Below are 12,425 nucleotides of genomic sequence, written 5' to 3' on the forward strand. Positions count from 1 at the left end.
GTGAGCGAGAGACAGCTGCCCACCTCCCTTCCTTGCAGGACCAGCTCTTCCTTTCCCCTTCCTGAGGGGTCCCCTCCTCTCCCCGCCAGGCCCCGCCGCCTCTGCGCCTGCTCGGGGCGGTGCGACGTGGCGGCGGAGGGTTCGTTGGCGGAGGGGCCGCCCCTCCCGCCCCGGCGCGGCTGACAGGCGGGCGGTGGGGAGACGTGTGCGAGCGGGAGCGGCCGGTGGCCCGGAGCCCTCCCCGCCCGGCCCAGCCCGGGGTGATGTCGTTATGCAGTGGCTCCAGCCCCGCGGCTGCCCCTCGGCTGCGGCCTCGCGCCGCCCTGATGGCCCGGCGGCCCGAGCTGCTGTGCGGGGCGGCCATCGTGCTGGGCTGCGCCTTCCTCGTCGCCCTCAAAGTCACCTGCAGGTAATGGCGGGGGGTGGGAGGGAGCCGGGTAAACGTGGGGCACGCGGAGACCGGGCGAGGGCCGGTGCGGTTCGTGGAAGCGGTGCGGTTCCCGGAGGCCTGGAGCAGGGCCGCCTGCGGACATTCGGCCCTGGGGCTGTGGGTGTGCCGGACTCAGGGGCCTCCGGGGCGTGACCTCTTGTGCCCCAGGAGCCTCGCTCTGTGCTCGGGCTCCCTGTGGCGCCCCGCGGGGCCGGGTCGTGTCAGGAGCGGCCGCTCCCGGAGTAGGTGACAGACGCCTTCCTCCTGGGCCCAGTGACAGCCCATGCCCATGGCAATGACTACCCTGCTGGTGTGGCGGGAGAGGCCTTTGGCGAGCTCAGCGGTGGGGCCACACCGGGTCCTGTGACCCACGCCGGGCAGGGGGGGGGACCCGTTCCCCGCACTATTGTGGAGAAGCGATAGCATTTTTAGGACACATACACATTCATCGAGAGTCAGGCGCTTTGTCGAGAAAGGTGGTCTTCCTCATTTTCAGAGAGTAACTCGTACCTGAAGTTGACAGAGAAGGACTGAGGGCACAGGGCCGAAAGCCCTTCCTCAGGGTGCTCAGCTGGCTGCATCGGTGTGGGGGTACAAAGCAGGGGGAAACGGGGCTCTTCTGGCTCGGGTCGACACCCCCGATCACCCACGCTTGCTTCTACAGAAAGATGCTTTGTGATTTCCACCCCAGGCTGGTGGTGATTCTCTTGGGAGCTGGAACTTTCTTCATTGTAAAAGTCTCTGGCTCCAGTTTGCTGAGGGCCCGGTGTCCCTGTGTACGTGGAATCGGAGGATGTAGCGGGAGGTGCTGGGAGAGTCGAGTGGGGGGGTGGTAGCCACGTACGTGTGCTGCAGGTGGGCAGCGCGTTTCTGGAGCATAAACTGGGATCTGAATGTTCTGAGTGTGTTTTAGGTCAAGGTGACTGTTCTGTGCTTCAAGTCATGCTGTATTAGTTTAAGAACATGTACAGTATTTGGTATTTTATTTTGGAAATGGGAGAAGGCTACAAGGATCTGATTATGTCCCTATTCTGTGGAATCTGACAGATCTTTATTCCCAGAAGCCCTTGACAGATAACACTTATGAAAAATACTGAGGTAATCTTTTCTCACCACTTCACAGAGGACATATTATATGAATCCAGGTGGATTTTCAGACTAGGAGTGAGTTGCTCTGTGAGCAGCAGTGCCTCTGTTCCAGTAGTCCCCATCTCACAGTGGCCAGATAATTTAGGTTGCAAAATGTAAAGCTCTTGCCATATTACAGAATATATGGTAAATAATATCTGAACTATCACTTCTCTGTTTTGTTGTCCATTACAAAAAAATTACAATTTTTTTTTAATATATACTTGCAATCATGCTTCCTTTTTCTTTCTGCTCTCCTTTACTTAGAAGCTGCATGTCCCTTTGGTTGTGTTTGAAAGCTCACAGATGGAATGTGCTTGCAGTGTGCTTCTTGCCACTTTGTACTCTCTACAGGAAGTTTGATTAAAGGGGTTTGGCTTTCTAGATTATAGTTATACAGACAAAGTAATATCAAAAAAGTGTTCCTTGTTCTGTTGTTGTGAGAAACAGAAAATTCAAGTGTAAAAATTCCATGTGCAGTTTGGATGATGGCTAACTGCACTTTTTAAACTGTGACTACAGTACACAGTTTCTCACCACTTAACCAGTGTGGATTGCAGGCAAAATTTCAGCACCAGAGTAGTTATTACCACTATGCTCACAACACATAGCTTTTGAGACCAATGGATAAAAAGTATGTAAATGAAATATTCCTCTACTGCAAGGCAATATGTTAGTGGGGTCTAACATATTGCAGGTTCATAGTGGCTCAAGTATTAGCCAAATGAAGCCTGACCTAACATGGAAAATGTTTTTTTATGAAAAGCCTGTGGTTTGAAACCGGAATTATTGCTGGCACTATGCAAATGTGTTTTGGGACAACCCCACTCTAAGGTCCTTGCAATCAAAGGGGCTGATCCTACAGGCACTTGCATGTTCTTTCCTTTATTACCAGGTTGTTCTGATGAAGTGATTTTAAGCTTTTATAGGCTCTGTGCAGCAGGTAAATCGCACAATCAGTGTTATAATAGACAATATTATATTTCTGTTGCACAGATTATTGTGTTTGTATAATTTATTATGTAATCCTCAGTTTATACTTATATGGTTTTTAGGGGTTCAGAATGCTGTTCTCTTTGGAAACCTGTGTGTTATGTAGAAGTACTGTTAGGCGTTTGGTATTGTAGAGGGAGACACTACTGAGCAGATCAGCTTAAGGAGCTGGTAGCAATTGATTCATTTTGTGCTGTTTTTTTAATAACTGGTGCTTTTTCGTATTTGAAGATAGTCATGTAGTTCCTGGCTCATTAATGTCATGGGACTTCTATTAATTTGTTTTACACTTTCCTGCAATCTGGAGCCCATTTTATTTTTATGGCTTATGCTGTTGTGTTCTGTACCCATCTGCCCACTCACCGTAACTCTTGAACCAGTTGTCCACTTTGTTTAATTCAGTAAGGGAAGCAGAGATTTTAAACATACACATGTTCTTCACTTCCATTAAACTAGTTAAAAAGGAGAAATACTAGTTAGTGTCTCTGAAAAACTATGTGTTAATGTGAGATCAACCCTTCCCTGCCCTGTTTTGTGTTCAGCAGCTAATCAGAGTGTGTATGCTGACATGTGAGGTACTGCTGCAGCACATCAGGTTTGTCCCCTCTCCAGCTGGCAGCTAGAAATCATGGCAAGAATTCGGCTGTGGGGCTAAGTGTGGTGTGCAGGAACGGGAGGGAGTCAGAGGTGTTATTTCTGAGGTGATAAAAGAACCTAAGGTCTGGGGAAGGAGGTGCTATATTATAGACTTGGGGAGAAGGGAAGGAACAAAGGTAGAATTTCATAGAAGGAACTAGATTTTTGGCCATTTGTGTGAAAACGTAATTTTTGAGTAGTGGAATTAATAGATTGTAAACATGAAGGGCAAGTTAATATTTTTCAAATTCTAGATTTTGAAGGAAATATTGTCTCTTAACAGATCAATAACAATTTCAGTAACTTACAAAATATGCTGGCAGTGATTCTTAAATGTTGAGCGTATGCTCAGTAACCTGGAAATTACTTTTCCAGGAAGAACTGTGGCTTTTTTGGTCAGTATTGTAAAAAGAAAGGTGGTACTTATAAACCAGGATGATTGTAAAGCTGGAAAATGTGGCAGTGTTGCTAAGAGGCTGATGTTAAGAGTTGCACAGTGTTCATAGCTCAATACGTTTATCACAAGTACTAAAATTGTTATGTGAGAAGGAGCAAGTATCAGGTAAAAATACTTTTGCACAGTCTTAAAACTTCCTGTCATGCAAGGAATTGTGGCAATATTGAGCACTGGAGTGGTATGGCCCAGTTTTTAATCTGACTTGCTCTTGTGTAAATATAACTAGTGGAAAATACTGCAGTTAAGAGAATATAACAAAGATATTATAATTCGCTTGCAGTTTATACCATTACAACTTCTGAACTTCTGAAATGCTTAGTTCTGGATTGTTTAATTGCTTATTTGGTAGAAAATGTTGGTTATGTTCTTGGTATTACTGGTCAATTTAATTTTTTTAAGAAACTTAATCTGTCAAAATCTCTTTAAATTGAGTCTGTCCGTTTGTTGATATTCTTACATCGAAGAGGAAATGTGCCCTGAACAGCTGGCAGTTTGCTCTAAAACAGTAAAATAAAGTAATGCATTTTTACATATTTTTCCCTAATACAATAGAATAGAGGTATAGTATGCTTTTAAACAAAGCATAAAGCAGGGTAATAGTCTGTTTATATAAACATCACAAAACTTTATGACCAGTGTCTCTTTTCTTATCAGGGTGCTGTTACCTAAAGTACAAGTGTTAAAAGAGGATGAGGCCAGGGAAGAAATCCAAAGAAATCACTCTTCCTGGTAATTTTATGCTCTATAGCAACCAGCAATAAGAGTGTGAGCTAACATACCCATAAGTATAATGCATGGTATCACAGTGTGACTCTCTAAAGCTTGTTAAGGGTCATCTTTAGATTTTTATGGTATTTCATTAAACTAACTCAGATAATATAAGTTGTAGTCATTTGCATCAATTTCTAAAGTTTTGTCACTGCATGACCTTTGCTAAGATTAAAAATTAGGGCTTTGGTCACACTTCTGTAATTACTGCTGTGTAGTCTCAATAACTACTCTTAATTTTATTCCTGCAGCCGAGCAAAAGATGTAACAATGCCAGCGAAGCTTCCTGTGAGTTTTTTCTCCACAAGATCTCCAGTGATTGATCTCTTTCGGGGACAATTAGACTATGCAGATCACCTTCGTCAGGATTCAGAAATTGTGCTTTATTTTTTCTATGCACCATGGTGTGGCCAGTCAGTTGCAGCAAGAGAAGAAATAGAGCACGTGGCCAGCAAATTGTCAGACCAGGTAACTCCAGAGAAGATTCAAATGTCAAAGATTACCTAATAGCTTTTTAATATCCAAGCTGATGGTACTTTCTGTCAATTTATGGCATCCCATGGGAACCAGTAGGATTTTGTGGGCTCAAATTTTAGGGTAAATCAGGCAACTGTCTTAATTAACATACAAGGTATTAGAATAAGTTGAGAAAGCCTGTGATTCCTACTCACCTCTCTGATATTTCTACTTAGTGAGGAGCTATCCAAGTTTCTTCTTGTAAAGGGTTTTCTGGTATTTTCACCTTCCTTCAGACAGAAAATACAGGGAGTTTGCTTCCAGTTTGAGGATCCTTGGGGACACTGGTAATTGTGTATGATTGCAGCCATAGCACTGCTTTCGAGCATTTGGCTACCTCTGAACACTTCACAAGTGTAGCTGTTCTAAATCTCTGCCCTTTGAGTTCCACTTTACAGGAAAAGTAATTAATGTGGGTCATGATGAAATTTGTAAATGTAAAGGATCTGGATTAAGAAGCTTAAAAACTAGGAGGAAAAGTGGCAAAAGGGATTGCTGTAGCAAATTGACAAAAAACCTAATAATAATTAAAAAAAAAAAGTCTTGTGTGATAGAATTAAGAGGAGCAGCTATGGCATACTGAGTTGAAAAGATGGGAAGAATGGCTTGGAAAAAATGCATGTTAGGTAAAGAAGGTCATGCTAATGAACTTTGTTAGATGTGAATTTTTACCTGCTTTGCAGGTGCTGTTTGTGGCTGTAAATTGCTGGTGGAATCAGGGGAAATGCAGGAAGCAGAAACATTTCTTTTATTTTCCTGTGATTCACTTATACCATAGAAGGTAAGATTTAATGCATTCTTTATTAATGTTTTACAAAATTGAGATATGGTATAAAATTTTGGAAATGCTATATTTATTATTACAGAAGTAGTTTTAGAGGAGGACATTCTTTGTGAAGCTCATCCTCTATGCTACTTAGGTGTCTGTAAAGGCTGTAAAAGTCAGTTACATGATGTGCTGCACAGTCTGTCATCCTTAAGGAATTTTTCTTTTCCATGTGTGTCTCCTGGAAGTTCTGTGCCTAATGAAGAGTGAAGAATTCAGGTCTATATATTATTTTCATCTGTCTGCTTGCTCTGTAGATGGATTATATCAAGTGTCCCTATTTGTGACAGCAGTGAAGTATGTACTTAAGGACTATTAAAGTTAGTGAAATTTAAGTACATACTTAAATGGCAGTATGTATTGCAAATTTATTCTAACTTTGAGCTGGTTACTCACTTTTTTATGCTCCTAATATTGAGGTATCATTGTGTAAAATGTTATATACAATCTCACTTTCATTTTTTAGTATTTGTATGTATGGTCTTTTTTTTTTTTCTTCCTTTGTGTGGAACACAGAAGGTAAGGAAACATTTTCTGATGCTAGGTACAATAGAGCTGGATGCTGTGTACTTTATGACTTGCATTTTAATTTTACTTGTGTACTTGAGTAGTCTTGAACTGAAACTCTCTTCCATTACAGAGGCTTATTTTGTTTTTTGGGGGGATTTATGTATCGAGGTGGAACAATCCTGATCTTTGTCAGCTGAACTTGTAAAAGAAACAAGATGGCACTGCCATAACTGAAACCCTAATAAAAAAATCCCACTTGGATATACATTGACTTAAAATTACTTGATCTTGAAATTACAATACATAAATGGGTACACTTGGGTATTATCAGTAACCTTAAACAGAGCTGCAACAAGATTGATGGGTATTGATACCCCAAAGGGGAATGTATCCCTCACGCCTGAGATACTAAACCTCAGATGTTGCATGCTGGGCATGTGACACATTGAAGCAGTGTGTGTTGCTGTTAAAAAAAAGGTTCATAAGAAACCAGTCTGGGATGTGGAATAACCTAGTGGGCTCTAGAAGACCATTTCAGAGCATCTGAATATAGGTATCTCAGTGTGAGTTTGGTATTTTTCAGATTGTCTGTGTATAAACTGTATTAAAAATGCATCACATTAATTCTTCACTGCAAACGGACTAATTCCTCATGCTTTTTGTGTTTGATTTAATTTTGGGCTGTGATGCTTTGTCCAACCCTAGTGATAAAAATAAAGCAGATTCAGGATTTCAGGAAGCTGAAGGAGAAGCTCTGGAAATTGTAGAGTACTGACTGTGATGTGAGCTGTTTTTTCAGATGGCTGGGGGAGAAACTGTAGGCTCACTGAGTCTGTTCTTCAGCAGTGTGGCTGGATTTGTCCCTGCTTTCCTGAGTGCTACTTGTAAAAGTGTTTGTAAAAAAAAATGCACCTTTTCAGATTCATACTGTTTGAACTTTCTAAAGGTTATAAAAAATCAAGTGAAAATAGTGACATTTTTTAGATCTGCATTTTTAAGTTGGAGATATTTGCTTCAGAAAAAAACAGAAATTTATATATGGTCATGTAATTCATACCTGCATTTTGCCAGCTTATTTAATGGGATTGAAAGGTGGTCTCCATCCCCTGTGCCCCCACCAACATGCTGGACCTACCCATAGGCACTTTCTGGATTGCACTTCAAGTGTGGTAACACAGCTCCTCTCAGTTACAGAATCCACTGTTAATTAACACAGAGAGCAACTCCCTAGAGACTTGAGCATGCTTTCTATGTTACTTCTATCTCTGCCACCCCAAGGAGGGACGCCCTCTACTGTTAATTTAAGTCTTAATGTTTTATTATTTTTTTTGGTACTAGTTTTGGACCAATTGAATACAAAGGCCCTATGAGTGCTGTTTATATTGAAAAGTTTGTTCGCCGGGTGATGACACCACTACTCTACATCTCGTCTCGATCAAAATTACTAGATTTCCTCTCAAATTATGAGGTACTTATCTCTCTTCTCTAGCTTTACCACTGTGGTTCAGAAAGAGTTTGACTTGTTTCACAATTAAATTTGATCTGCTCCAAAGTACTAGTTTATTTCCAGGACCCTGAAATCAGTGCCCTGTAAAATTACTAAAATCATTAAAATATGAAATGGCAAATTCATAATGTTGTTTCCCTGTATACTGACTCTTATGATGTAGTGATTCTCTTAGTTTACAGTAATTTAGTATGTACAGACAAACAAAATTGTTACCTCACCAAAAAGTTACATATGCACAAGAAAGGAGAAATATTTTTGCAAAAATCTTGCAAACTAAGTTGGGAAGGCACTTGATATATCTAATAATCGCTTTATTTTTTCAAGGAATATAAAACCTCTCTAATAAGATAAGTCTGTTAACTAAAAGCAAATGTTAAATTGGTTGAAATAATGTCTCTAATCACTTTGTATACTACAACTTCATTATTTTAATCTACTGGTGCATTGTCTTTTATTAATTTTTGGTCTGGTTGTGTTCAGTGGCACCAAGATTGATAGCAATACTAGTGGATTAATAACTTCAAATTAAACAAAATGCTCTTACAAAAGAACCATTTATAATCCTTTGGAATTGTTAATTTCTGTAGTGCACAATAAGAGGAGTACAATCATCTTACTAAACCGTGAGCTATTGGAGCAGAATGGAAAACTTGACCAACAAATTGATGCAGTAGTAGTGGCCAGAACGTGCCAGGGGCTTCTCACTGTTTCAAAATGAAGCTGAATTCCTCTCTGAATCAGTGCATGTTCTAATGGCTGCTTGTGCTGCAGGATGGAGCAGGACCTGTGCTTTTAAGTGGTAGTTGCCATGGGTAGGTGTTATGCTTATGTTCACGCTTCAGTTTATCCCTCAGGAGCTATTAATGGGTTTCATTTTCCGATGTTTTAGGTGGGGACTGAGTCAGGGATAGCAAGCTGTGTGTCTTTGTCTGATGCTGATACGTTTGCCTGCTCTTGATACAAACATTTTCTAATGTTTTCCATGCAAGTTGAGGAAGTTTCATAGAGGATATAATTCAGGAGGTGACTCCTGTGTTTAAGAAGTGGAAAAGTTTGAGTAGGTTACAGGAAGTGCATACAATGCACAAATCAACTGCTGTTTTGAGAGCCTTGCCCAGTGTCTTACTTTGATTTTTGATCTTTGTTAAAAATGTTATTTTTTTAGCAGAAGGGAAGGAAGATAAGACAGTAAAGGGTAGGTCATTGGGCATTCTGACCACTGTCTGCTGGGATCAGGTTTTTTGATTTCTTCATTGTAAAGCTAATTAATTGAAGCTCAAAATATTTTCTGAAAAACTTGTCATATCAGTATCTAATTTTCAGTCCTTTGTGCTGCTAGGGAATGGGTTCTGCAAACTGATGTGAGGGGTATTTACTTTTGACTAGAAAATTTTGGTTGAAAAGAACCTTTGTAGCTGATCCCCAGTCTGCACTTAGGCAGGGCCCATTCTGTTCCTTGTTTCTCTCTACTTTTCTATGAAGGTCTCCCATATTAAGGAAATAGTAGGTCAGAAACAGAGCAGCTGCCTGTCGCTCACTTCCCATCCTTCTTGATACGTTTCAGAACAACAGATAGAATCCAAGGATACTCTGTGTATAATCTGGAGTATGCAATAGATCAGTACTTTATTGGATGAGTGGTTCATTTGCAAGGTGGCTCAGGATGTGTTTTCACACTTAAAAGCAAAGCTGCACTCTTCTTGTTTCAAGGTCATTTAGTTGTTGCCTGCCAGTTTTCTGATAACGAGGACTTCATAGTCCATAGCTGTCCTTTTCCATCTAATCAGTGAAGCTTTTGGTGCTTTAGTCTTGTATTCAGATTCCAGTAGGCAACCTTTGACTGGAAAAAGCATCTAGTAAAGAAAACCGGGAGCTTTATCCACACTGAACTGAATTGAACTCACTAAACGTGTTAGTGTGCCTCAACCAGGAAGTTGTGTAAAGGTACTGAGATAAGTATCCAAAACATTTTTTAAAAGTTGAATCAAACCAAGAGGTACTGACATCTAGTGGGTTTATATCTTGCATGCAAATGTTAATTAGAATGTTTTTATTTCTGAGAAATAATGATGAAGAGAATCCAGCTAAATGTGTTGTTAAGCAAGTTTGTGTTTCACGGTGTTCTGTCCATTCTGCAACTAAATCGTGACTATCGTGAGATGCTGTGTAGATAGCACAAGAGGGCGCTCAAACCTCGTGAAAACAATTCTGGTTGTCGACTCAAAAGCTAAAATTCTGTGTTTTCTGTGGGCGTTTTTGTGGTAGTGGGATGATAGTAGTGCAAAACTGGAACTGGATAAGGATGAGTATTTTTTGAGGGCAAGGGAAAAATCGCCTTTGGAAAGTAGTTAAAATCTTGGAATGTATGGGAAGATATAAGTTACATCAGTAGAAAGAGAGGCAGTTCCTAACGTAGCTCCAGGTACCTGTAAGTACCCACAATCAAACTTTTGTTTTCTTAACTGTAGAGATATAACAGTTTCATTTTAATCCAAGCTGGCATTGCCTCATTTCTTATCTGACCAACCCAGCTACTAGAAATGGGCTCATCCTTCTGTGGCACAGAGGAAGAAAACATGCAGTGCCTGTAGTTAGACAGAAGGCTTCATTCACTTATGAAAATGAAATATGCTAAAGGAGCTCATCATTTTCTGGCTTTGTGAGAGGTGAGGAAGGAATTGGTCTCTCTGGGAAGCAGCTGCCGTGTGTCTTAAGATGGTGTCAGTTCTCTTCTTTGCTCTCTTTGTGTAGAAATGCTTCCTGAGCATTAACCAACTGTGCAGTGACTGACCCAGAAGTGCATCTAACTTACTATCTTGCTCTCTTCTGAAGGGGTACCGTGGTGCCTTTGTTAAATGATGATGTCAGAATTTGCTTTCAGTTCTGAATACCGTGTTGTTGACATATTTTGCTTGTAAATTTAATCCAATATAAAGCAACAGTTTCTTCTTTGCATTTCTACAGTATAGCAATAATACTATGTAATATTGGTTTTTCTGCTCCCCAGGGATAACACATTCCTTTCCTCTTGCTATTTTCTTTCCTGTCTTTACAGATAAAATGAGGCAGGAATTGTCTGCTTGCACAAGTTTGAGGTTCTGAAAAAAATCATCTCCCTTGTCTTAATGAACTGTAGCCAAAACATTAAAATAAAAAAACAAATTGAAAGAGAAATTATTTAATTGAGTAGTGAAAGTTTATTTAATTGTAAAAGCTAATCAGTAGCTGTGTTTAGGATGTCTGTATTGAGAGCTAGTAACTTCTTATTTACACTGAGATATTTTCTGTAAGGTTTGAATCTCAGTTGTATTGAGTAAGATTCTTTGTTAGTTGCTAGCACTTGGAAATGTTCAGTTTTGTTAAAGTGAACATAGTTGCTACTAGAAAGAGAATCTCTTTGCTCTGACAGAACAGGAAAGCTTGCATGGTACTTGAGAAGAAATATATAATTTTAGACACTTCCATCGTGTGTATAATCGCAGCCTGTAACACAGCAATTACAACAGGAGTTGTAATCCCCAACTCTTCTGGGATGATAATTAAAAGGACATGAATTAATCAGATTACTCATTAGGCATATAGCTTTATTATATATTCTTCCACTGCAGTGTTTTCCAAAATGTCTCACAGAAACATCTTATTCTTCACAACCTGGAAGACTTAAGCTGCTATTAGTGTACAATGGAACTGACAGTATCAGAACATTACCTTTTTAAATAACTTCATAAATATTTGTAGATCTGACTAGATCTAGAAAGAAACAGATGAACACTGGATACTAACCTGTTTATTGCTCATTAAAAAGTATGAGTGCTATTATTCTGCTGTATCTTTTCCTTGTATTTTATTTATATTTATTTTCTTCTTGACAATTGTAATTGTAGAAATTTCACTAAGTGCTTGTATCCCTTTTTTTTAATTAGTATTTTCTTGAAGGAATCTTTATGAACAAGATTGTGCTTTTAGCATTCATTCATGAAATATAGTTCCTGCCTAAAAGCAGCAGGATTTTAGTTGGAATGAACAGTGTTGGTGGTGAACATCCAGAGATCACTAATTCAAACTGAATTAGTGCAATTCATGTGGCTGGTATAAATACCTGAATTAATGTCACTACTGACTGTAGCAGGTAAAATACATGCTCATGTTTTAAAAAGAAACAAAAAAATTATATATATATAATTAAACAAAAAATAAAGCAGCCTCCAAAATACCAAATGAGAATACTTGTATAGGAATATATTTGCCACACAAATGGGTGATCAGTGAGTCTAGAATCTTTTGTTCCACAAATCCCTAGAGTGCTCTTGCTTTCTGGGTCAAATGTTCTTTCTGTATTTACTGTTGGAATTGGGAAACAAATAACAGAAAATAACAAAATTCCATCACTTTTTCTGTCCTGGAGGTTTGTTAAGCCAATTTGAGTGATGCATTACAAACCATAATTAATAATTTTTAGGGGATTATATTTTGCAAAGTTTAAAACCAAAATTTCATTGAAGTTTTGGAACAAGAGAAATCAGGTTCTCACAGATGCTTTTCCTGAATTTAATTTGAAGCCATTCAGGTTTCATACCTGGTAAAATCAATCAGCCTATTTAGGGAGGAGCCTTTTAAATTTAAGTCTTGTCCGTTTGTTTATTTTAAGAAG

At 39.7% G+C, this 12,425-nt stretch overlaps 1 protein-coding gene across 5 annotated transcripts in view; it reads left to right on the forward strand.

The window, feature by feature from the left end:
• Positions 1-113: 113 nt before the first annotated feature.
• The window catches only part of TXNDC11 (thioredoxin domain containing 11), a 28,564-nt gene continuing 16,252 nt past the window's right edge, over positions 114-12,425 (forward strand). For 2 of the 5 annotated variants that reach the window (XM_071760671.1, XM_071760669.1), the window contains exons 1-5: positions 114-409; positions 4,299-4,373; positions 4,664-4,880; positions 5,612-5,709; positions 7,603-7,732. In XM_071760671.1, the coding sequence (XP_071616772.1) occupies positions 264-409; positions 4,299-4,373; positions 4,664-4,880; positions 5,612-5,709; positions 7,603-7,732 (666 nt within the window). In that variant the 5' untranslated portion in view covers positions 114-263. The remainder of the gene's footprint in view (positions 410-4,298; positions 4,374-4,663; positions 4,881-5,611; positions 5,710-7,602; positions 7,733-12,425) is intronic. The other 3 variants (XR_011729240.1, XM_071760672.1, XM_071760673.1) reach the window with 3 other exon arrangements.

The sequence above is a fragment of the Heliangelus exortis genome, chromosome 17, assembly GCF_036169615.1.
Source record: "Heliangelus exortis chromosome 17, bHelExo1.hap1, whole genome shotgun sequence".
Taxonomy (NCBI): Eukaryota; Metazoa; Chordata; class Aves; order Apodiformes; family Trochilidae; genus Heliangelus; species Heliangelus exortis.